This window comes from Lethenteron reissneri, chromosome 5, assembly GCF_015708825.2.
Source record: "Lethenteron reissneri isolate LAM-NWPU_2019-01 chromosome 5, ASM1570882v1, whole genome shotgun sequence".
In the NCBI taxonomy this organism is placed as follows: Eukaryota; Metazoa; Chordata; class Hyperoartia; order Petromyzontiformes; family Petromyzontidae; genus Lethenteron; species Lethenteron reissneri.
The window spans coordinates 11,185,503-11,211,253 of record NC_083783.1 but is presented as its reverse complement, the minus strand read 5'-3'; the positions used below and the strand labels follow the sequence as shown (position 1 = coordinate 11,211,253).

At 51.8% G+C, this 25,751-nt stretch overlaps 1 protein-coding gene across 6 annotated transcripts in view; it reads right to left on the bottom strand.

The window, feature by feature from the left end:
- Positions 1–653: 653 nt before the first annotated feature.
- Positions 654–25,751, bottom strand: part of LOC133352659 (transcription regulator protein BACH1-like) — a 46,799-nt gene continuing 21,701 nt past the window's right edge. For all 6 annotated transcript variants that reach the window (XM_061568445.1, XM_061568463.1, XM_061568472.1 and 3 more), the window contains 4 exons: positions 19,521–19,764; positions 16,421–18,706; positions 14,342–14,548; positions 654–13,922 (listed from right to left, as the gene is read on the bottom strand). In XM_061568445.1, coding sequence (XP_061424429.1) covers positions 13,494–13,922; positions 14,342–14,548; positions 16,421–18,706; positions 19,521–19,764 — 3,166 coding nt within the window. In that variant the 3' untranslated portion in view covers positions 654–13,493. The remainder of the gene's footprint in view (positions 13,923–14,341; positions 14,549–16,420; positions 18,707–19,520; positions 19,765–25,751) is intronic.

Sequence of the window (25,751 nt, the reverse complement as noted above, 5' to 3'; positions counted from 1 at the left end):
TAATTACAGCCTCGGGATGAGTTTCCCATGTATCTTTTTCCCCGAATACTTTTCGGCTCATTTTCGGTCTTTTGACATATTTTGGATTTTTAAAAACGCAACTGTAATAACTTTCATTGTTCACGAATTGTGATTTATTTTTATATTGTTTACCTTTACTGTAGTTCCCTTGGTGAATGCCCCCACCCCCCGTATTTTAACATTTCAAGGACTAATCCTCCTCCACCCCCTACCAAACCTCTCCTCACTCTCTTGACCACTCTCTTGTTCGGTGCATCTGGAGTTCTCTTCCATCTTATTCCTGGCAGGGAATAGTCATGAAGTCAGCGTGACTACTAAGTTAGTATTCTCTGCAGAAGACGATAGCATGCGCATCATGAAGACCTCATAAGCAGTCGACTAGAACTGGCACGTGCACTGCCGGGAATGAATGGTTTCAGGGTTGGCTATGGACATTTCCAGAGATGACATTTCTACAGTTGGAAATGCATTCTCTTGGTGAGATATTCCCTTGTAATTATTGTTCAGATATTAAATCTAAAACCCAACACCAAAACGAACATTTAACTCACCTGTCAATCCCGAATACTGTCGGCCAAAGTACACTGACAGCATCATCCACTGGTTCATACAATTATTTTCTTGCAACCAAATTCAGGGGGGAATGAGTTTATTGTGTATTATTCATTGTCATGATTAACAGGATCATGTAATATAAAAAGAACACGTCAAATATTTCACTCCAATTGATTCCATAATCAAATCGGTACCCCTTATCGACGCTTTGCTTTGGCCCGATGCATAAACACGTGCATCAGGGTGGATGTTTGCACAAAAAAAGCAGTGAATATCTACATTGTTAACTGCTGATATAAAAAATAGCCTCCTTATTCTACAGCGATAAATTGGAACTCCGAGCCAAAAGCCTCTCCGCATCATGGCTGGATTAATGTGTCTGCACACGTAATTGTATCCCAACTGTACAACGTTCCAGGAAGGTTCTTCAGTCAACGCCAACTGAACTGGAAACCTCGGTGTTAAACGTGTCCAAGGTTTATCCATGTGACCAAGCATCAACCCATTATCCATCCCGTAAGTTTTGCAAGGGTGTTGATAAATATTCTTGAAAAAAAGAACATGGCACACACAATTTAAACATACGGCATACATTTAAATTGTGTTTTACATTCCACAGATAGTGAAAATGCTTTCACATAATTTCACGTTCGTATATAAAAATGTAAATTTAAATAAAAGATTACTCCATGAAAAATGAAATTCATATTTAATACAATTTAACATCTGAAATGTAGGTACTCCTTAGAACAAATGTAGCACAATCTTTGTTAAAAATATTATGAAAATGACCGGAGCACATCCAAGGCAATGATGTGCCTTTCCGCGAGTTCATGGTCAGCCGAGTTGGCAGCATTTATTTTACAATCAGCTCCAGTCCCACATGGCAATGCGAGCTGCAACAACCCGACCGGTCGCGGAAGGAGTCACACGTCGTGTTCCTGTTAACCCAGCGGTGTTCAGCAGACTCATGACGAACAGGGACATACCACAAGGGCTTCCCTTTACAAAGTACAAGCGGCAGATTAAGGGGTTAATGCGTTATGTTTGAGTCGGTTATGCAGAGTACTAGGCTATCTGTAAGAAAATGGAAATTCATTTTTTTTACAATGAAACTCATTTTTTAAAGGTTACATTTCAAACAGCTTGTAGAAGGATAAACGTTTAACATGGCTTTGTTTACGGAAAAGGAAATGGCATGCATGCTTAATCTTCACCAGCCTGTCATTTGAAGTGCGACAAAGAGAGAACGACATTTATGCAAAAATCGAGAATTCTCGTAACAAGTAACCGAGTGTTGTAAAAATGTAAATGTTAAATCATTTTCCAAGTGCTTTTTTCACCCCCTTCTCGTTCAGGAATTGCTTTTGTTCATTCTTGACATTGTCGAATGTTATGGATGTAAATAAACAAAATTAACTTTCAAAATGCCAATGCTTGCACAAATGTTCTCGGCAAATAAAACCGTCTATGTTTAACGACCCGATTAAAGGTTCCTGAGATGTGAAATGCTCCAGATGAGCCCAGGCACAAGCCTGGATACATAAACAATAGCGTATTTCCATAGTTTGTCAGATAAGTAGATGTGTCGTGTTGATAAAGGCATAAAACATACATTTACACAAAATGCTTTTGATGCAATACTTTTTTTTATAAAGAGATGTTTTACAGTTCGGTTTGGCAAAAACAAAGCGAAGTGAAAAAGACGGAAGTTACCATTGCAACTTTGTACACAACCCACGGCTATACCTGGAGAAAGTGAGGCATTGTTTCCCATGCCCAGTCGTAAGCAAAGCCAGGCTGGAGACATTGGCAGGACCTTGAATCCCCCCCCCCCATGACTTTATAAGCCGTGCTGCCCATGGCATAAAACGTGAGGAATTGGACCAATTCCGAGAGTCAGGAATGGGTCCAATTCCAGTGGAATCGTTCAAACCACACGGTGCGCGCACGACTGATTGGTCTTTTTTGTTAATTCAAACACGATTTAAACAACTACAGTTTCAAGCATGGGGTCGTTGAGCAGTGCATGGAAATCGAGCACGAGGCTCCTGGTGTACAGATCACACACGCACACACAGCACCCCGTTCTTGGCACAATGTGACAGTTCTTCTTGGTTCTTTCGGTAAAGTCACGTAGAAGGGAAGTGATAAAATAATAAAAATAAAACATAATAATTATTTGATTTTATTATGTTTTATTTTTATTATTTTATCACTTTCCTTCTACGTGACTTTACCGAAAGAACAAAGAAGATGAATCCCTGCAGTCACGAAAGCTTTAAATCGAAATTTAATGTGACAGTTGTTCCTCTCAGCTGCGCATCCACTTTATTCTTTGACTATGATTGTTTTTAGTGGATGCGATATGCATGAAGGCCGCTCAATGCCTTGTTGAGGACATACGAAAGAATTTTCCACTAACAGAGTTTGGCTTCTTTTAAAGCATCACATGTCAGTACACCGAGTAGTTGAACAAATGAGTACAGTTTTAGCCTGTGAATACTTTTAATAGCCCGTTCTCATGGCTTTTCGATTGCCCCTGAGAATGTGTATACTGCATATAGTGTAAGTTAAACGTTATGAATAAGATGCATTTAGACTGCGTTTCCACCGATCGAGTAATAACGTGGGACCGACTCAACTCATCACCTCTCCAGAGTAAATTGGCATTTCCTTACGACAATTCAATCGACTGGCCTCACGATGTTGACTTGGCAATTTCCATCACTGCTCGGGCAGGGCTGCCTCTCTCTCACGGACAACGTCCGTTGACTTCCAATCACCCAGCTCATTTTACTGATTCCCAGGGGATGATTGAGGGCGATGTGGAGGACATGGCTGAGATAATTTTGTCCAGGATTGCACGAGTGAAAACCTTGCTGCTTTAGCAGCCGAGCTGTATCACGACCATGCATCCATCACGATATGTCTAAAAAGTGACCAATGAAAAATGTTGAGGATGAAATGTTTAAAGTATGTAGACAGTCACACGACAAACTATGTTTCGTTGACTTTATGTAATTCAATGTCACACGGCATTGTGGACAAATATACACGAGGCAGTCAAAATGTTTAGTAAATAGGACCCAACATCTTTTTGTAAAACTCGCCCACTTTTTCAGTGACACATACGGTTCCAGGCATACAAGGATGCCATCCATTGAACTGGTAAAACCAATTCTTACACTAACGATCAAATCGTGCATTTCACAAGCGACCGCCCATTATTTCTGCACATTTTATGCCAATTATGAAGTGAGTGGAGTGGGAAAAACGACAAATCATACAGAATTAACTATACAAACAAGACAGTAACATTTGAGGAGGGGGGGGGGGGGGAGTTGGGAATCCATGTGTGCCCAAATTGTGACAATTCATTTGCTCAGTACGGGGGTGAATTTGTATCCTCAGACTACTCCCCACAGTGATGATACATTCCGACACTAAACGGGGCTTCAAATTGTGCCCGATAGGTTGGCACAAATTTCTAGCATCTCACTACCGGATGACAATGGACTGCCTCCTGTGTATACGTATACACAGGCACTGTGTATACGTATACACAGTATACACAGTGCCTGTATACGTATACACAGTATACACAGTGCCTGTGTATACGTATACACAGTATACACAGTGCCTGTGTATACGTATACACAGGCACTGTGGCGATTCTATTCTGATGGCCTTTGTTGGGAAGAGGCAAAACCCCAAGCCCCAAGTGTTACAGTCGAAGAAACGGCGGCCAATGATGAACAGCCAAACCAACGCAGCATCACAAACGGATCAACCGGAAGAGCAGCAGCTTGGTGTGCCACGTGACAACTGCGTTCGCCTGCGTATCTCATTCCACAACCTTAATGCACAAACGCGTGTTGTTACAACGCGAAAATACCGTAACACATTGTTGTTCGATTAAGTACCACACCCCTGCGAAGGAAGTTATTAAAAGGCAGGATATTCACGATGGTCTGTGTTGCAATTAAAAAGCGGCAGAGGGTCCTGCATTGACATCATCTCTTGGGAACGCACGTGCGCGCTTCGTGTGTTGTGGGGTCTGCAGTCAAGCGGCAACACGGGGGGACGCGGTGTGTGTTGGCTCTTTAACGCTGTCGGGGTAACGCGGACGCTTGGGACTTGATGATGCAATTTGAACTTGTATACTTCATGTATTTAAGGGCCGCCGCCACGGTGGCTAGGAGATGTTAACTACCTCGCCTGGTATACAGGAGGTCGTGGGTTCGATCTCGACCCTGACGTGGTTTTTTTTCTCTCTCTGGGTCCTCCGGGTTTTACCTCCACATTTAGAAACATGCGTTTCAGATAATTTTGCTGCGACAAATGTCCACATGACAAGACACGTTCCTGCGCTATCATTTGTGGCCAGGTCGCATTTTAGAAATAAGTTCATACCTCAGTGGACTTTGTTTGGGAAGATGGGGATGGTTGAGTTGTATCTGTAAGTGTTTGGGTGACTTGTTTACCTTGCCTGTACTTGGCACTGCTATCGTGTTTGTCCTGTTTGTTGTTGTAACGCTCTTACTCGCCCAGACTGGACATCTGTGGACAAGAGCTATATAGCTCATCGGATTCCTCCATTCAGATTCTGATGTCGTGGTAACGCGGACGTATTAACGAGCGCGGGCCGCGGGCTCCGAGACGCATCACGAATGACCGGAGCCGTGTTTTGTACGATAATTTCCGAAAATTTGCCACAATCATCGAAAAATCGCACAGATTTAAAGCAGTTATAATTACCTTCGAGATGTCACAGACTTTACAAACACTTGCTTTCTCTCGTGGGACTCCACAGTTTATATTCTGTCCTAACAAGCACCGCAAGTGTTCAGTGACAGGGAATATTTGCAATGGAAGACGGAGTGGGGGGGCTGCTCTGTTGACGACTTATAAGGGCTGCCACTCTTCGCCCCACGGAAGGACGGAAGGAACGCATTTCATGTTCTGAGAATCAGAACGAGGCGACAGGACGAACCTACCAAAGGTCTGGGATCGGTCGATCGTCGTCATCGCTTGTCGTGGCTTGCGCACAGCAAAGCCTTCGTCCTCCACCAGGCACAGCAGCCATTAGCGGGCGTTCAAACACTCAAGAGGCTACGTTGAAAGGCCGCTTGCTGTGTTGATATTACAGCGGGCCTGATCCGACAACGGTGTCGGTTCTGAACGCGCTCGCCGAGTGGTTTGTCAGGAATCTCTCCGCGTGGCAAAGCGAGCACGAGGCAGCCCCAAGTCCCAGGGCGTCTGTGGCCACGGCCCACTCGACTCCACTGGCTGTGAACAGCGAGTCGGGTACTAGAACGACGTCGCCACACCGCCAGGTTTCCCCGATGGTAACAGTGTGGGCCAGACTTAGTTTCTAAGACAAATAAGTGGAGGAGGGGGGAGGTTCCTTTTCCGCAATCAGGCGACACCTCTGATTGGACGAGTTTTCACAGAAAGGCTTCTGGCCACAGCTAAACTAAAACTATTTTTTCTTTGACCAGCTTAAGACGCACTCAGCTACATTTAGCTCTTTTTCAGAAGCGAACTGCTTATAAACGACAGCTCCTCAACGAAGTGGCTTATCATCATCGTGTGGAAATGGATCGCAGTCAAATACTCGAGACGCATATTTCTAAATGTGGAGGGAAAAACCGGAGGACTCGAAAAAAATCCACGCACTCACGGGGAGAGAGAAGCCAACTCCCAATATACAGCAGCAGGCGTCAGGGTCGGGATCGAACCCACGACCTCCTGCATACCAGGGGAAGTGGTTAACATCTCACAGCCACCGTGATGCTTTTGGGGCCACGGTACAAACGCGGTCGCTACCGCGGCACAAGAACGGAAACGTCGGTTCCAGGAGAGAAAGGCGCCTCAAAGCAGCCAGAGCACGTGCTATCGTCCAAGGTGAGAAATGCCTTGTAAAGGCTTGAAGCATATACACTTCAAAAGGATAACATAACAAATTATTTGTGTTTAGAAACACATAAAAAACTATTACATATATTAGTAAATGTAATGTTACATTTGCTCAGTGCCATAATTACATTTCCTTGTTTCACAGGATGATAAGTTACCAATTATGATGTGACCTTTATAATTGCAATCAAGCATAGCGGCTCTTCCATTTAAGGTGCTAACTTGTAAACATTAGGGGGGGGGGGGCAGAAATTAGTTCGGAATTTGAATACAATGACGATAATGAAGCTGTTATACTTTGCTTCGGTGGGACAGTGGAATCACCACAGGGGCATCGAGACGACACGTTGAGCCACCGCAGAGTCAGGGACGAGGATGCTTAAATGCACTTCTTCAATGCATTCAATCGCAAGTGATATTTACATGTGCAATATATAGTTTTTGCTTTTCAATACCTTAGTGTTACTTTGTAGTTAGTGCCTTTGGTTTTTTTTGTTTAATTTTTTACAAATTTGTGGAAAAGCTGCATGCCATCATAACACTGAAACAAAAAACTGTGCGTACAACGCCACCGACAGACACAGTTAGAAACTCATATGAGCTAAACGTTCTGCTCTCCAATACGAGTCGATGCTCAACTCTCGGGGGGGGGGGGCGTCTGTTTAGAGACTGTGAAGGTAGAAGTTGTCGTTTTACTCAACCCAGGCGAGAGCCAGCACACATCTCTTGCGAGGAACACTGGGGTATGAATACCACGTGCAGACCACGCAGCCCTGCTGCAGCCACTCGTGGAAGCCTCCACACCTCCTGGCGAGTGAAATGAGCGGGTTTCAAACTGGAATACCGTGGGCTGCCGGAAACAAACCCAGTCGTAAGCACGGACTACAACATTGTTGTTAAACAACAACGACAACATTGTTGTTGTTGTTAAACAAAAGAACGAGGTACACGACGAAGGGTCCGCATCCGGGAAAGAGATGATCCCCACACGTCGCATGCCGCACGGCCATTCATGACGGTGCCGAGGTACGAGTGGAGTTTGGGAAGGGAGTGCCGTCCCCCCCCCGCTTCAGGCTCGACTCAAATGAAAAAGGACTCAAATGAAAAAGGACTCAAATGAAAAAGGACCCACCAATGTGGTTGGCGAACAGAACCTGGGGGGGCGGGGGGCACTGAGCGAGTCCTGCGCTTCTCCAAACACGTTCCGGCACCAAATCTAAACCCGCTTCGCTGCTCGCCGACTTACTCGCAGAATGTTGCAACGTGGCGGGGAGGGTCCACAAAAGACACCTCAAGAATAAACGTGGAGAAAGTTCGTGGGTTGGCGGAGAAACAAAGTCGGTGTTGTGGAAACGCCGTGGGATTTCGGTCGACCCAACCACGGAGAGGAGTTCACGAGTGACTTCACCCATCGCAATTCGTCGCGAGTGCCGAATGTGTGCAGGCCCCGTGCGGCCGTGCAGCCTGCAATGCCCAAGTGCAAGGGGCAGAGCTCACAAATGGCACGTAAGAGTGGGTAAAGTGTTTTGTCGTGTTGACTGGCAGACCTGTTCACACTGCTTGATAAGACAATGCCCCATTGAAGATAGTTTACCAGTGAACAGATGCACTTCAACCGTACTTGGATATTTAATATTTAGAGAGACCTTTGATCGTCCTTATTTGTTGGTCTCAACTTGCAAACGCGAAGGCATTTGACAATTAGAATGTGGTTTGTATCAAAGCAAATGTTGCCTTTGCTCATTTAAAATGTGCAGCTGTCAAACAGCGATGCACGTTTTGACTGAGAATCTGTCCACGAGATGGCAGTGCCAGGTTTGCTGCAACTGCTGCAACTGCTGCAACTGCTGCTGCTGCCCAGCGTGCTCATCACTCCCGCAGTGCTGCAGCGACGATGGGAGGAAGAAAGCCACGGGGGGGGGGGGGGGGTCCACACAACTCGCATGGACCATCAAGCAGTGCTCGGATGGGGGCCCCATCAAGGACCAGGAAATGTGGCTATCCGTATCACGCAATACAGCAACGTAGAGGGCCTGCTACAAAAAGACAAAGATCCCCCGTATAGCCTTAACAGACTGTAGGGGCAAGTGCTGTTAGCGAGCACCTATGAAGGCCGGAACGGTACACGAGGGGGTGGGTGGCCAGCACCACGCACGACCGCCTTTGTCTCCCCAGTGGCGATGTTTACACATCGCACCAGGTACTCATTTGAGGCTGAGTCGACCTAGGGGAGGCCCAGGACCGGTTCAAATAATCGCCACCGGTGTTGGCCATGAGCGGGAATCGAACCCGGGCCACCGTGCGGTGGAAGAGGGCTTTCTAGCCAGCCCAGCTGCCATGTTGTGACAATGTAGGAAATAAAACACGCACTTCTCACACTGCGGCTACAAGCGAACTTGAAAAGTGAAAGTAAAGAACTCTTAAAAAGGGGTATTGTGGATAACCCGAGCTGCCTGTGGTGCACCCTGATATTGGTGCTGTTGGTGAGTGTACGGATTTTTGCCAATGCGAGGGGGGCGAGTGCAGGTAACACTCACACGCCCCCAACGAGCACTTGAGCAAATCCTCGACAATGTTTACGAACGATTAACATCTTCACCCGGCAAGACCCGAGTCTTAGGACCTTTCAATCGAAAGACTAATAAGGAAACCGAAGGGCCTGGACAAATCTCTTGAGTTCTGGAGAATTACTGCAAAGTGAACCTGCTTGCTGTACTACCTCCTTCATCATGTTCCCAGGTGGGCATCTCGCAACGTCAAACTCTCACGAGGACCGGCGATTCAGGATTCCATTCCCTGTGTGAACCCTCCCCTTGACCTCCAAGTTACCACGTGGGAAGCAACGTCACCGCTACCACAACGTCTCGTCCTCTTCTCTATCCTTATTTTGCACTCAACGTGCCAATAATCCCTGTATGTCATTTAGCCAGCACTCCGGAACACATTCCTTCCAGAAGTGTGCATCCACCAAAACATATATATTCGGCCAACGATCCCTCCTGCACACACCAACAACGCCCGTCAAACCCCCAATGGGAATGACCGCGACGCGCAGGTCGGAAAGTGGCGAGAGGAGAGGGTGGGGGGGCAGCACGAGCGAAGCGGCAGAGCAGTTTTACTGCGGCGCCTCGGGGGCACGCGGCTCCCAACGAATTTTATTCGAGCCCCTTTTTGTTGTTTTTGTTGTTGTTATCCTTTCCTTTTTTCTTAGGCAGGTGGCCGGCGGGCAGATAAGACGGGAAAAACACGCGGAGTCACAAATTGTTGAGAAGCAGAAAACGAAAGTTTGTCTGCTTCGATTGTAATTGTTTGCAGTGACAAGGGCGACGCTGGTTTTGCCCGTGTGATAAAAGCCTGCGCGGGTGGAGTAATAGCGAATGTTTTAGACTTAGGAGTCTGTTACACTGTAAAGAAAAGAGAATCCGCACCAATGGAAACCACAAACAAACCGTGTGACCATTAACATTTGGTAACGAATTGATAACCTGAGAGCATTACTGCCCGAGAACCGAAGGCTCACTGTTGATGACATCCCAAGGAACATTTACATAACCAGACAAAGGGTGCACTTTAAACGTGACAAGCCTCTCTGACAGAATTTGTAGCATTTTTAATCGACCATTCAACACCTGGCCCCGCAGACGCGGCGGGTTGGGGGGCGATTATTGTTGCTGAAGAGGAAATTGACTGCTAATTTCCAGCAGAACAACAGCCAACGGGCGCAACTATTTCCCCCGCCGCGTTAATGGCGCTGAGGGTCTGCTCCACGGGCCCTTTATCAAACGGTTCTTAAGAGCCACAAGTAAAACAAGAAATGAGTACAAAAGACTTCGGGGACGACGTAGTCATAGACGGGGGGGGGGGGGGGGCCCACAGACATTGTCAAGGGGAGTCTGCAAAAAGGGCACTTCTCCTCACCCAGCTTTGCCGGCGTGGTTTATCAAGTAGCAGTGAAGCCACAAATGAGTTACGTTACTTTTGCGTTCACGACCTGGGCGCGCAAAACACATGCCCCACACCAGTCTGTGTCGGGTCTGCAGTCCGACGGACGCCCAACGCCGTGCCGCTCGGCGTTGGGCCAGCGCTGCGAGAACTCCTCTTGGGCGCCTCGCCGTGCGCCAAGCTCGGAGAGCAAACGTAATCGCGGAGAGCAAACCGATTGAGGGACCCGTGGTGATCAAGTGAACAAACTCCTTAACACGTCTTGTTGCGACAAAATCGCGAGGGTATTTGAATTTAATTTAAACCTTCCCAAAACGTTTTAATGAAGGTGTATTGACGCCTTCAAAATGAGAGACAATCTTTACATACGAGGCAGTTGTGGCAAGACTTCCAGTTGCTTGGATTTAAAAAGTTGTATTTTTGTGAAATGTAAATATTTTTTTTTTTTGTGAAAAAACTATAAAGTTAGTAAGGCTTAGTATTTTATTTATATACAGCAACACAGCCATTTATCAATTACTCCTTTATAAATTGCTCCGGAAATGACAGGAATATTAAGTATTATGTCTGGAGGAGCTAATTGTTGAGGTGAGGTGAGTTTGGCAGAGCCAAGTGCTTTCTGAGCCTTTTGCAATGTTTTACAAACACAGCTGTTGACAAGCCCATTAAGAAAAAAAACCCTATCGACAGTTGAGGACATTCGGCCAACTATGTTTAATTTATTTTCGCATTTTTATGAAAAGCCGGAGTGCCAGGAGAATATAGGACAGAGGATTAAAACCTCCAAAGACGGCTTCACCGCTGCCTACGAGCAGACGGGGGCGTCACACACACAATAACTCCATCTCCGCGTGAGCCGCCAACCCTGGGCTCCCAAGACGCTGGGATTGCAGGGGTGTGCGACAGACACAAAATCCCATTTTCGTCGTGCTTAAATATCCCGTCGGCAACCCGAGTCCGGCACTGTGGGAAGGGGGGCGATGTCTGGAAAGACGCGCACCAACATCCGCAGCCAGCACTGGCGGCGCACGCCACCCGGCTCCGAGTCGACGCGCGCACGTCGACTCGGAGCCCGGGTCACGTGCGCACGCGCTGCGAGACTGCGGACGCCCCGACGATACCCTCCCCACCAGACGCAAGCACAGGCCCTACCGCCCCCCGCCCCACCGCTCCACCCGCGTTGTGAATAAAAACGCAAGAACCCTGAAATGCTAAATCGCCTCGATAATGACTGTGCGTGTGCGTGCTTTGCGCACAGGGCTTGCAAAAAGTTACATTCTTAAAAAAAAAAGCGACATGATAACAATGTAAAAAAAAAACCTGAACTCGTAAAATGTTTTACATGCACGTACACACTTTTTCTTTTCCATCCCCTTTTTTATTTCAAAATGTTTGATCTTTTTAGTTTTTCGAGGGAATTTGCTTTCGGGAAAGAAAATTTTAAATGGCATTTGTGTGTTGTACACAACTCGCTTCATAAGCAAACAAATATATAAAAAAATATTTTCTTTCAATGGGAATCGGCAAGAAATTGTCGAGGTTGTTGCGCCGCCGTTGACAAGAACCTTAATATCCCTCCAAGCCCGACAAACAATACCACCGGGCGATCGTCGCGATCGTTATTTCGCAGTAAAAAAAGGGGGGGGGGGGGGTTCAGGCGGCCCAACAGACGCTGCAAACATCGTGTCTCCCACTCCAGCCCTGTCACAGTGGCCATTCCCACCCAAAGAGTCACGCCAAGTCTCCCTGGCGCGGGCGACCTGCTAAGACCGTCGCCTACTCCGTCGTCCACACATCCTCCCCCCTCCACGCCCGCTTTTCAAACCGCTTAGTGGCCAACTGGCGATGGCTTTTAAAGAATACGGATTTGCATTTTGTAGTGCACGTCGATGCCTCGGAAAACCCAAAAGCACCTTGCATCACGTCGCATCTCATTTCAATGCCCTGCTGCCAGGGGCTTGCCACGGAGACCCCCCCCCTCCCCCGGTGGCAGCTCTACCCGACTCGGCGGCAAAATGGTGCACTGCAGTGCCGGCCTGCAAAAGGGCATAAGTCTGGGTTGATGTTGGTGGCTGGTTGCTCCCAGTTAAGTAACGTGCCAGTAATGTTTCTACCTGCACAGTGACGACGTTGCCTCGTATTTTAAATGAACGTCACGGGGGGAGGGGGGGGGATCTTTAACGTCCACTGTGAAGCAGACGGCGCGCATTCGTGGTTAATCCACCCGCAGTATTAATAGGGGCGGCCGCTGGGCTAGAACCACGAACGCCTGCGACGGATCTCTTTCAGAAGGTGACGTCACAGGAATTTAGTGACGTACCGTTAGGTTTTTCATACCGTTGGATCTGCAGACTCGCCATAGACACTTGAGGGTTGCAAGCACAACCCAAAGGTGCCTGAATCTCGTCGCTATTGTCGCGAGTCGCCCGTAAAAATCACCAGGTTAGGTCTGGATTTACAGCAGTCCGCTAAGGCCTGGCCCATGGAAAAGAAAAAAATGGCTCATTACTGAAACAGATGTTGATACATGACAGGAAAATGTGTCCCATTATGTGAGTACAACTGGCAAGAAGCGCTCTGTGGACCCGGTAACTGTTAATAATCTTAACAGCAACATCATCGCTCGTGACTTTCGATGGAACTGCGGGCAGTTTTCACGTAGGAAGAAAAAGGCCGGGTGATCGACGCATCCTTTCTCCTGGACGAAACATCACTTGGTGAAGGCTCCCGGATTGACAAGGCCTTCCCCAACGGCAGAGCCCTTTGAAAGTGTGCGAGGCTGCTGGGATGGCCCCCCTTGAGATATGCTGGTGAGAAGAGTAGCACCGACCGCGTGACCACACGTAGTGCTCATTCAGCATCGATTTTTCTTTCCCCCACCTGTAAAATGCACCACCGCCACCGCTTCACACGGAAAAAAAAGAAGCAAACCGCCGGGGGTTTTGCTTTTACGCGTTGCTTTCGTTTCGAGGGAGGGGGAATTCGCCACCTCACGGCTGACGTGGCTCCCCCCCCCCCACCGGCAACGATTCACAAACGTGCCCTGCCCGGGGCTACCCGGCACCGTCGTTCCTCCCCAGAGCTCCTCCTCCTCCTCCGCTGCCGTCCTCGCGGTTATCGGCGTCGCGGGCCGGTGCTTCCGACACCGCCCCTCCCACCTCGGCCTCGCGAGGGCCGCCATCCCCGCCCTCCCCGCCCTCCTCCATAGCGGCGGCGCCCGTGGGACGACGCGGCCTCGCGCCGCTGAGACCGCGACGCGCGACCGGAGGCGCGGACGGCTGCTGTAGGTGGCGGGCGGCGGGGGGGGGCTCGGGGGGCCGCCCCCCGGGAGACATGTACTGGCCCAAGAGCTGCATGTGCGCCGGGTTGTTCTGCACGCCCTGGCAGAGCTCCCGGCATAGCCCCGTGAAGCTGTGGTAGAGCTCGTCCATGCACACGCGGAGGTGCTCGCGCTCCACCAGCAGGCGGTCCTTCTCCTTGCACTGCAATTGCCACCGTGGCCACGAGCACAGCGCGGGCGAGAGCGCACGGTTAGCGAGCCTGCGCCACCGAGGCCGACGGTGCACGTGAACCGCAGGCGAGCGCGCGACAACGACGAGCGAACGCGGCGAACGCCGTGACGAGTCGCGCGAAAATTTGTTCCGAAAGTGCCAGCGTGTAACTGACCGCCGACCTCCGAACCCGACGCGGATGGACGGACGGATGTTAACCGTGCATGCCGCGATAATAACGCTTTAATGAGAGGCGGCGGATTGGGAAGGCCTTCAAAAGCAGTGGACCGACGACGGCCAATGATGACGACGACGAACACGCTTGCGCCACGTTTGCGAGCCGGCTCCCAGGTGATAAAACCGGCGGGTGAGACGCGGCGTGCGGAGCGCCGTGGCGCCGTGCGGGGTACCAGCTTGTGGATCTCCGTCTCCAGGTTGTGGATGCAGTCCAGCTTGCGCTTGCGGCAGCGCTGCGCCGCCAGGCGGTTCTTGCTGCGGCGGCGCATGTCGTGGATGAAGTCGAGCTGCTCGGGGGTGAGCGCGTGCATCTTGAGCAGCTCCTGGAATTCGCTCCGCGGGAGCCGCGAGATCTTCTCCATGGGGAAGGGCAGCTTCATCTGCCGCACAACGTTCGCAGGCGCAAGCGGCCGAGGGTGAGGCGGCGCCCGCACGGCTGCGCCCGACCGTAAACCGGTGGTTTAATGCAACGTACGTCGTTGACGTACCCAGGAAAAGCTTACCGAGCGTCAGGCTTCTTTTTTAAGATCATGCTGCTGATGATGATGAGAGAGAGGGCCTTGCTGCTGCTGACGATGATATGATGGTGAGCGGAGTGAGCGTGGCATCGTGCGTGCTGAAGTACCCCGGACCCCCCTCTGGTGGCCGCACGAGCACAGGAACGTGAGGCCACGCGGGGAAACGATGGCAAGGTGGTCGGTGCAATGGGCAAGGTGCAGAGGGGCCTCTCTGAAACGAGCCAGAGAGCACAATCAGCTCTCATCTATTGCACCTCCAACAGTGCATCAATTATCAGAGTGTGTTTTGTGTTTGCATTTTGACCGCAAGTATTGTGGTTAATGCAGACATGAATCGTTGTAAAAAAAAAAGGTCTCAGTTTTGTTGCCAGAAAAAAGGGGAAAACCCCTATTATTAGTGCCGTTTTGTTGATGGCCCGCTGTGTTTCTCGGCTTTGGGTCCCCGTGCTCAGCAGCTGTGAAAACACCCGTGGGGCTAATCGACGAGAGCCCGAGTGTCTGGATACTCTGTTGAGCAGGGTTCTCTACATCTCGATGTCTGGCCAAGACATTTGTTGACGAGTGTTTTTCGTGGCTCACGCGTGGGGCAGAGCAACGCAGTGGTCTGTGCAAACGGCTTCACCAACTCGTGTGTTCTGCTCGCCTCGTGACCCCCAATAGACCTACAATACAATCCACTACACCGTCCTCTCTTCTACAAAGCTCTGGGTTACAGCTGTACGCCCCAACGGCCGACTACAAGAGACGTCCTCTCTCTCGCTCTCTCTCACCACCAACCGAAAGTGAGGGCACAATAGGAACAAATGTTATTTAAGAATATTATCTCGTCTTAACGGAATGTATGTAAGCATAGGTTTAACCCTTTCTGGCAATAACACAGGTGTTAAGATGGTCAAACACCAAACAGAAACCTTTTGCAAGGTCCCATGTTGTAGCTGCTCACCCCTGAGACACGGCCATAAAGAAGGCTGTCTCTGGCGTAGACCAATCAGTATCAAAGACAAGGCACATATCACCAGAGCGTGTTTTTGTTTGCATGTTCACCACAAGTCCTGTGTGTGGTTAATGCGGGCTTGGTTCCTTGCGAAAGGTTTCTGTTTGGTGTTTGAACATCTTTAACACCTCCTGCTTCATTGCCAGAAAGAGTAAAACCTGTTCGTATACTTTTATGCCGGCAAGAAATGTCCCAGGAATTGAAATAGCGCCTTAACGGTAACAACGTGTGAATGTAACGGTGGAGATGAGGTGAGGAAGCAATGGGGGGCAAATCTGCGATGCCTGAAATCGGTGAAAGCGAAATTGATGACAGTAAATTATTATGCATGGATTCAATGAATGGGGGTTAAATGAGTGATAGCCATAAAATACGATGAAGAAAATAGGGGCGGTCATGAGGGGGAGAGATTAAGGGGTCGTGGAGTGAGCAAGGGAACAATGAGCGAGTTCTGAGTGAGGAGCGGAAGCGAGTGAGCGAAGGTGAGTGTTTGATGTGGAGGGGGAAGTTTGTTCCAGTGAAGGAGGACAAGAAGAGAAAGCGAGCGAAAGCGTAGATTGAGCGCAAGGAGGTGGAACAGAGAGAGACGGCAAAGATAGAGAACGTAGAGGGGGAGAAGGCGACGTAGAAAGATACAAGCGGGGCAAGATTCAGTGGGGCAAGACCAAGAAGGGATTTGTACACCAGGGCAGTTGTTGTACCGTTCCCCGACTGCTTACAGTCAAATGACACGGGCTCACCTCCTTCTTGCACATGTCCTGCTCCTGCGACGTGTAAAGTTCACTCTCGTCGTCCGAGAACGAGTCCGACTCGTCCCCGGAGTGGCTGGTGGACAGCGCTGGGTATCTGGTGCATGACACGCAGGAAGCGGCGGCGGCGGCGGAGGCTGGGCACTGCTGAGCCGGCGGGGGGGAGCAGAGGCGAGGCCCCGGGGCGTCGTCCCCGTGCCACACGGGGCCCGGCTCCCAGCGCCGCAGCACCGGGCACAGCTCGAACTGCACGGCAGAGGACAGCGGGGGCAGCCGGCACGTCGGCGGCGGCGCCTCGTGGCTCGGCAGGGAGAGGTTGATGGGCGAGGGCCCCGCGCCGGACCCTCTGCTTTCCCCGCCGCACAGGCCCCGCTCCGCAGGCACCGCCGCCGCATCTTCCTCCTCCTCCTCGTCCTCCTCGTCCTCCTCTTCCTCCTCGTCGTCGTCGTCGTCGTCCTCCCCGGCGAGCCCGCCGTGCCTCCTCGCGCGCGCGTAGCAAGCCGCTTCCTCGCCCGCGCTCCCCCGCCTGGATTCCGTCTCCGTGGCCGGAGTGTCCGAGGAGCGGCGGCGTGCCGGAGGGAGAGAGAAATCCCCGACGGCCTCCCAAGTGATATCAACGGTGCGGCCCCTGAGCGGACACACGACAGCCGAGGGGCTGTAGCCTGAGGTAAGTGGGTACTGAGGGCTCCGGGCACCTGGCTGGCAAGACGATTGCAAACTGTAGGTTGCTTGGCCGCACAGGAAGCTTTTCCTGGGGTCCATCTGAGGTGGTAATCGAGAGGTAGTAGGTATCGAAGGTTCTTGCGACACGGTGTGTTCCAGGTCCATCCCCTCCGGCGAAACCTGTTCCTTGACGCCAAAGTTCGTCACGTGCCGAGCCTCGTTGGTCGCCGCCTGAGATGCGTTGGACTCGTGCTTGGAAGGTGATGAAGCGGGGTCGCCGTAGCGTTCCTTCGAGGAGCCCGTCCACCACTCCGGGGACGCCGCCTCGAGGCGAAGCGAGCCTCCGAAGCCGTGCTCCTGCCGGCAGGCCTCTTGGAACCTGCGGTACTTGGGGCACAGGTTGGAGAGGGAGAGCGCGTCGCCCGCGTCGTTCCTCGAGCAGCGTATCCGCGTCACGTCCCTGCCGGGGGCGTCACGGGCGGCGGCGCCCACGTGGCGGTCGACGAGCCTCGGGTACGTCGAGTCCTCCTCCCGCGCGACCTCGCGGCCGCCCCCCGGCGCGCCGTGCTCGCCCCGCTGCTGCGGCTCCGTCTTCACGGATCTCGACGCGGGGCACAAGTCCACGGGGCGCCGTTCCGACCGGGGGCACACAGGGGGAGGAAATTCCGTGCCCGGGGCGTCTCCGGTGGACTCGCGCACGCCGGCCTGAAACTTGATGCCGGTTCTGGGGGAGCTGACGATGACCGTGACGGAGGCGTCGGGGTCCCGCAGCGGGCACATCACGGGCGGCGGCCCGCAGGGTTTTTCGGGCGCCGTCGAACCCACTCCCCCCTCGTGCGCATTCTCCCCTCCGTACTCGGGAGTCCCCGTACTCCGCTGCGGGGAGAACCGGGGCTCCCGGGAACCGCAGAACCTTCGTGCGGAGGCCTGCGGGCAGGTGATGATGCTGGCCTTGGCTGCGTCCGTTTGCGAGCACGGCGATGAATTAGCGAAGCCGCTGGCCAGATCCTCCTGACCGACGTCGCCCGGACATTGATGCCGGCGCTGGCATTGCGCGGCCCGCGGGGTCAGGCCGCACCTCTGGGAGTTCTGGAAACATGGCGTCGCCAACGCCAGCCTGGCATTCGGGCGCTCGTCCTCGGCGAGCGTCTCCTCGCGCTCGCAGCTCGACTCGGGGCTATTGGGGCTGCGGGGCCTCCGCTCGCACCGCTGCGTCGGCCCGCCCGGGGCGGCCTCCCCGCGGCCGCTGGCCGCGCCGCACAGGACCGGGCCGCAGGCCGACGCGGGTCGGTAGGGCGCCACCGGCGAGCGCGCGGCGCCGCCATCCCCCCGCTCGTCGCCTCGGCCGTCCCACGCCCGCGCCGCGGCCTGCTGGTAGCGCACGCGGTCCGAGAGGGGGAGGGGGCAGGTGGACGGGGCGCCGCCGGTGGGAGTGGCGGGGCCATGGCGAGGTCCCGCGAGCTTGGAGGCGAGGAACTCGAAGCAGGCCTCCTCGAGGTCGTGGACGCGCAGGAGCGACGCGCAGCGGGACACATCCGCAAAGTTGTCGCGGCTCAGAAACAGCTTCCCTGTGTAGGCGAACTGCAGGAGGGGGTCGAACCCAGCCGCCGTGACCTGTGGGGGAGCACGGCCAATCCTTCAGACCCGCAATTCGCCGTGAAAGTCATCCCAGTTCTGGACCTCTTTGTGTGTACGCACGTGTCCCTGCAATGCCGTGCCCCATTGAACATTATCAACCCGGACGGGGCGGAATGGGATAACGATGATAGAGCAGCAGGGTTTCCAATTGCCAAAGTTATCTCGGCCCTATCCTCCACATCGCCCTCCATCAGTAAAATGAGCCCCGCTTGGTGATGCAAAGCAACCGGAGGTTGCCCTGTAGAGGGAGGCGTAAAACGGCGATAAGTGCTGTCGGCAGCCCTGCCGAAGCAGCCATGGAAATTCCACGTTACCATGGCGGGCCGAGTCCAATTAATTGTCAATGAAGTACTCATTGACTGTGGAGTGGGTGATGGATTGAGTCGGTCCCACTTCATTACACTTCCCAGTATTCAACACGTAAGTTATGCGTAATTGTTAGCTCGTAAATACTTGATTAGCACACATGGGGACAGCTGTTATATTGCAAATTTTAAGTGGGATGTTGTGTTTTAAGCTTGGGTAAAAAGCCTTTACTGGACGTGAAACGATTCACCGATTAAAATTGAGGTTTACATTCTTGCTTTGTGCACGTGTAACAATCAATTATTTTCTATTTAAGTTGCTTGGAAGACTTATTTTGGAGGCAGTGGACGTGGTTTTGTCTTCATAAATGAGGGTTAACTAAGAGGACGGCCGTTTGTCACCGGGCCGGTCAGGCCACGCGGGGAAGGGGAGGGGGGGTGACGACGTTAGGCCCGGTGCGTCGGCGGAGGTGGAGGTGACCGACCTCGGCGGGCAGGGACAGCGTGGGCCGCGGCTCGGGCTGGCAGCCGAGCGCCGACAGGAAGTAGTCGCTGCACGCGGCCAGCACGGCGCGGTGCGCCGGGAACCGCCGCTCGCCCGCGCGCACCGTGACGTCGCACAGCAGCTCGCGCTCCCGCTGCGCGTCGAGCCGCCGCAGCACGCCGGCGCCGTGCTCCGCGGACTCGAACACGAAGCCGCCCGGATCGCTCATCTCTCCCGTGGCGAGACTGCGGGGCGGGACGGACACACGCGCGCGCACGTCGATGAGAACGCGTGCCCGTCGATGAGAACGCGCGCCCGTGCACGTGCGCGCGATGATGTCATAACGCGGAGGGCGGCGCGCCCGACTCGGTGCGATCGTTCTACCGCCGAAATACGTCAGCGGAACCTGCGGGACTGCGCCGTGCGGGCACAATCCAAGGGAGCCCGGGTGGTGCGTGGAAGAAAGGTGGAGCGCGTGCCGACCGTGGCACGCCCTTGTTTGCTCAAGCACACCACGTGCCCCCCCCCCCTCGCTCGCCAGGGCGCTTTAACGCCACAGGCTCGCCAAACGTGATGCGATGTCGATCGCAGGGTGGCATTCGCCCCCGGACGATGACGTGGCCACGGTGGCTTAAGGGCTCCGCGAGTTGCGCAAGTCTTACCGATAGAACTTGTAAGGCATACAAATTGAACTTAGATCGTCTGGTTTGAAGGAATGGGATTTGACAAGGGAGGCCGTCACTTGAAGCGGAACCGAGGTTGCTAGATGGAACAAGCGGAAGCTGACCAGGATGGGTGGACCCAGCACGTGTGCTTTGTAACAGACGACGCCGACTTTGTACAGGGTGCGCTGTGGAATTGGGAGCCAGTGAAGTCGACTGCAAAGCCCTGAGGAACGGGAGAAGGGGTCGCGTCGAGCGCCGAGCGCCTCGCGGTAGCCGAGGCGGTTTCTGAACGAGTGCTGAAGACGCTCGACATTGTAGACATGCTGGAGGGTGTTGCAGTGAAGCATGTCTGTTCATGGCTTGCGCAGAATTCAAGCCTGCAGGAGGCAGTGCAGCAGGAAGGTTTCTGCCCTACTGGTGCGGCATTTGCTATAAACTGTTTTTTTTATTTTACGAGGTAAGGCCCACTGAGCTGCTATGTAGCTCTTTAACAGAAGCGACCTGGTTATCACAAATGATAGCTCAACGAAGCGATTCCGTCATGTGGAAATTGATGGCAGCCAAATACTCTAAACGCGTGGTGGTGTTGATTCTAAATGTGGAGGGCGAAAACCGGAGGACCCGGAGAAAAATCCACGCGACCACGGGGAGAGAGACACGCAGACTCGAAATATACAGCAGGCATCAGGGTCGGGGTTGGACCCACGACCTCCTGTGTACCTGCCGAGGTTGTTAACATCTCCTAGCCAACGTGGCGTCCACTCTTAGATCCATTTGTGCGCAATACAACTGACAACCACCGTGCAAGTCCCATACAGGAGAACCCCTCTAAACAACGGTCATTGGTTCCACGGAACTGGTCATGAAGCGAGTATAAGAACCACATTAAAGGATTCGTTCTTTCCAATGGCATGAAAAGTTACCCTTTTTCACCCAAAAAACGTACTTTATAATATAAAAAAATGGATATTAATACATAAAGATACTAACAACATAATAAACACGTAATATTAAAATAAACATGGTTAATAAATGCATTAATTCATATTTAGTCTACCTACTGCAGACCATCGTTAACAGAGGAATGGTCGGTAAATGAACAAATTGGGCTCTATGGAGGCCCGTCGTTAAGAGATTCGTCGTTTACAGGGGTGGTCGTTAAGGGTTCTACTGCAGAGGCAGGTCTCAGACATTGAAACGTGGAGAGCATTTGAGTGTCATCTCCCCCCCTATCTGTTTTCCCTCAAAGCAGGGTGCTTCCCGCTGGGTGGCGAACGCGGCAAACACCCCAGAGTGGACGCGTCGTCATCATCACGAGTCTCGGGACCGACGCCTTCCTCACTACAAACGCCCACAACGGTGTTGTCAAATTGAGCCACCGGTGGCACTGGGACCCTGGTGCAATGCCTCACACGGCCTGTTTAATTACTTGGATAAATCACGACGATGTAGAAATTCCCAAACGTAAAAAGTGAATTCTTAACATGCCGTCTGCTCACAGGGGTTTGCATTGGAGTTCAACGTGGACTAATAAGGAATTAAAATGAAATGCGGGTGGCTTAACACTTTGTAGAAACCAGTCCCTTGAAGAACTGTAAACACAAGAATCTTCGTGCTTACACATTTGTGGGTTAATATACGCCACTGGTTACATATGCAATTTAAAAGCACTTCATGTGCTTGCCTTACACAGAACCCAGCGCATACACCTAAATCGTCTAAAATTATTGAGGGCCCTTGGCATATTATAAAGGCTTTGTGTCGCTATATCAAGCGGGAGGGCAACCTCTTCTGCCAGCAGCTCAATTTAGTGCATTGAGTAATGATTTTATTTTAATACGTAGTAGTAGTAGGCTTTCTCTAACAATATTATCCAAAATAGAGGTTTTTGGGTTAGATCGCGTAAATATATATGTCACCACCCGACACAGCCAATGAGTAAGGTTTGTCCAGGTAAATGCAACATGACAATTTGTTACTAGTACAGCACACCGGTGTGTTGGGAGAGTAAACCCACTTATAAATGTATATTTACACAGATTCTAAGCCAAAAACTCGATTATGGATAATGATTTCATGCTTGCGGCGATATTTCCAATAACCACCTGCAAAACAATACGAAATCCAGCAATTGGCAGTTGATGATCACAAAAGGACGTGTGCCCTTAATTGGCCATTGCAACAAGAAGCGCCTCACACCAGAGGCTCCCGCCTGTTGCCAGCGAGGGTGCCCGCACGAGTGCATCGCAGCACGTGGCTTTCTGACGAGACATGTGCGGTGGCGTTTTGGACGGGGTTTTTCCCGCCGACACTCCAGATTTCTTCCCAGGTGCGAAAACGCTCAGAACCGACGGAGCATCCCACCGAACACCCCCGTGGGACAGCATCGAGACCATACCTTCACTGTTATTACAAACCTGTCAACCCCTTATCAGTGCCGACCTTATTACAGACCGACTCAGACCTTATTGGTCACCCCGCGCCCTTGTAAATATCAACGTTCATCCTACAAAGTCCCATCACAAGGGAGAAACACAAACAAATATGAGTTGTTTTTATTCAATTTCCCTGTACAAGAATACGGGTGAACCGTATGGGTTGACAGGTATACGAGACCGGGCGCGGTTTTGCCCATGCACAGGACGACAACGTCGCTATTGTGTCAGACATGGTTGTGAGAAGCCTCTTCACAACACACTTTTCCCCCAGTGGCAAAACATTAGCGGTGTACGCCGGACCCGTGCGTCGTCATCAGTCCGCTAAAACGATTCGGAAAACGGCAAGGCGCAAAATAAGATGGCGCGTCAATCACGACGCGCCCCGAAGGCCGTTTGCTAAACAGTCGTAACGACCGTGAGCGTCGTCCGAGTTGTACAGCAGGGCCCAAGCTATGTAAAAAATGCAGGCGTCATGCAAAGCTGCCCGGTCACCATTCTCTAATGCACCCCCATCACTCATCGCAGTTGTACACAGCCGACACACACACACACACACACAGGCTACCTTTGTTTCATGATATCACAACAACACTTTGACCCAGAGAGGAAATATGGTACGTGGTGTTATCTACACGCCCGTTCAAGGCTACTTTACACATGTTGGGAAAATGACGCATCCGATTGGCCTGCTGTGGCCGTAACCCCCACAGGCAACACAGCATCTGAGCAAACTCAATTTGTACCGCGTGCACTCGAGAATCAGTGGCCGAATGTAACAACAAACCGTGCTCATGTGGCGGTTACAACACAGCGTAGCTCTACGTAGCATCTAAACGTAGCCGCGTGCCAAGAGGCTGCGTATAGTGGGACGCGCGCACTCCCTTACACCCGGACCGCCCTTTACGTGGATCTCGGAAGCTAAGCAGCGTTTCAGCCTGGTCAGCTGTACTTAAATCGGTGACCTCAAGAGCTTGCCAAGTGTTTTAGGTTGCAGGTGTGGGGGATAGAATATGGTCAGGCTATACCGAGGTGTGGGAGCCCTAGTGGGCGTTTGAAATCCTAATAGTGGCATTCTGTCCTGCAGCTGGGATTTGAAAGGAGAACTTAAAGTTTCCATCATCATCATCGGCCATGACCAAACCGCTGCTGGATATAGGCCTCGATAAGTTTGCGACATCCATCGCTATCCTGCACCGTGACGATCTTCCCTACTGCACGCACTGGAGCTCGTTTCATCGCTCCATCTCACCCACTGTAATAAAATAGCACCCAACCGTTATCTTCCATTAACTCAGCGTGCCAGGCAGGTTAACACGCAGCGGCAACGCGATGTCTTCTTCCACGATCCTCTTGTACGGATGTGGATTATGACAAACGTCGTCCACGCCGGCTCCCACCCGACGCCACCGGTTGCCGTAGACCGAGAACGTCCTTCGGCCTCTTTCCCATCCCTTGCCGGAAAAAACCACCACGACGACCCAGACGGGTGGAAGGTGACTTCAATGGCTCGCGCTCCACTCCAACTCGCCGGGCACAGTCAGGAGGGCGGCGAGAACGATTCTGTGCAGGCGGATCGACATTCTTGGCATCCCAGGGTCCGCTGCCATTTGGAACCGTGCGCTCATCAGGAATGGCGTCTCCTCAAAGGGTTTCGAGGAAAGGCCAAATAATTCCTAAACTGTGAGGCCCTTGGTCCAATTAATCTGCGCGCCCGTGCTCTCTCCGCCCCAGAGTCCTCCTAGGGGCTCTAGGGGAGCAAATCGTGACGATGCACACCAAACGGCTCGACACACGATCCTGTGTTTTGCAGAGAAAATGTTGGCAAGCCGGCTGCCTCGGCAGGCCCGGGCATGCAGGCAAACGTACGGCTGGGTACGCGTGCGGAGCCTGCGCAAGGCTCTCTCGTAACGGCCGTGCTGAAGTGACGCCTGTGTTCCGATGTACCCCTCTGCCCTGCCGGTACCTTCATTCTCAACAGCTCGGTTCTCAATGAGCAAGCTACGTGGAACTAACAGTAGTACCGCCCGTTCTTGACAGACAAAGAACCGCCTGCTTGTCTTACGCACTACTTGGTAAGGCTATACCCACTGGAAGCCTTCCCATGCTGACACCAACCATGACTGTCGTCTTGTAACTCTTCTTCTGCCACATGTGCTCTCTCTCTCTTGCCTGCATGTCCTTTTCAGAGTATGTAGCTATCTCCAGGTGGCTCTTCCTGCCATAATTTTATAAAAGACTGTAGGTTTTGTTCCTCGCAAGGCCATCACTAATGGGCACTTCATTCTTTACTTTGAGGTTGACAATTCTCTTACTCGTGAGATGTAGGTCACAGGTGTGCGTCCATCTGAGCCTAGTATCAGTCACTATGGATATCTACCCAGAGTCGGAAGAGCAGAGTTTTTTTAGATTCTGCATGGATTGTACGAACGAGCTAGAGGCCGGGTTTGAAAAGGAGTTCCGAACAAATTCTGAGGAAACGAAAGCAGATCAAGGTCCGAGCAGAACCGGTCCCTATTGACATCATCTCCCTGGCCACCCGGGATCAAATGGGTGGGGCTTCGCCAAGTCAACCGAGTCTACATCAAGACAAACATTTGGTCAACACTGTTTATTAACGAAGAATCAAAATGGTGGACGCTGCTTTTATATTTAATTCTGCACAGGTCAACACAGACGATAAGAGGTCAGGCCCAGAGCTAATGGCCGAGTGGAAATGCAGCTTCTGCACAATTAATCGTTTGCAGTTTCAATATCCCAGGGTGTCCAGCCACTTTGTGGATACAAGCGGACTTACAGCACTGTCCCAGTCAGCAACTTTGATACCAGTGTCTCTAATCAGCTAATTAGTCACTGAAGACCTCACCACAGAGTGTATAGCACCCACTGTGCAGCAGCAGCAGCAACAACAGCTTTGGTGACTCCTGGCAGAAAAATAAACCAGCGACTCGGTGGTCAGCACGCCGCCGACCGCTAGACTATATCCTGCTGCCAGTTTGTGATTAACCGAGGGGACCTCAATCCACAGCCATAACAGAGTGGTAAAAGAAAAGTGCTCCAAGGCAGAATTTGTTTTTCGGCCGAGCGTGTGTGGGTGGTGACTTCCAAGGCAGCAAGGGCTTCTCTCGTGAG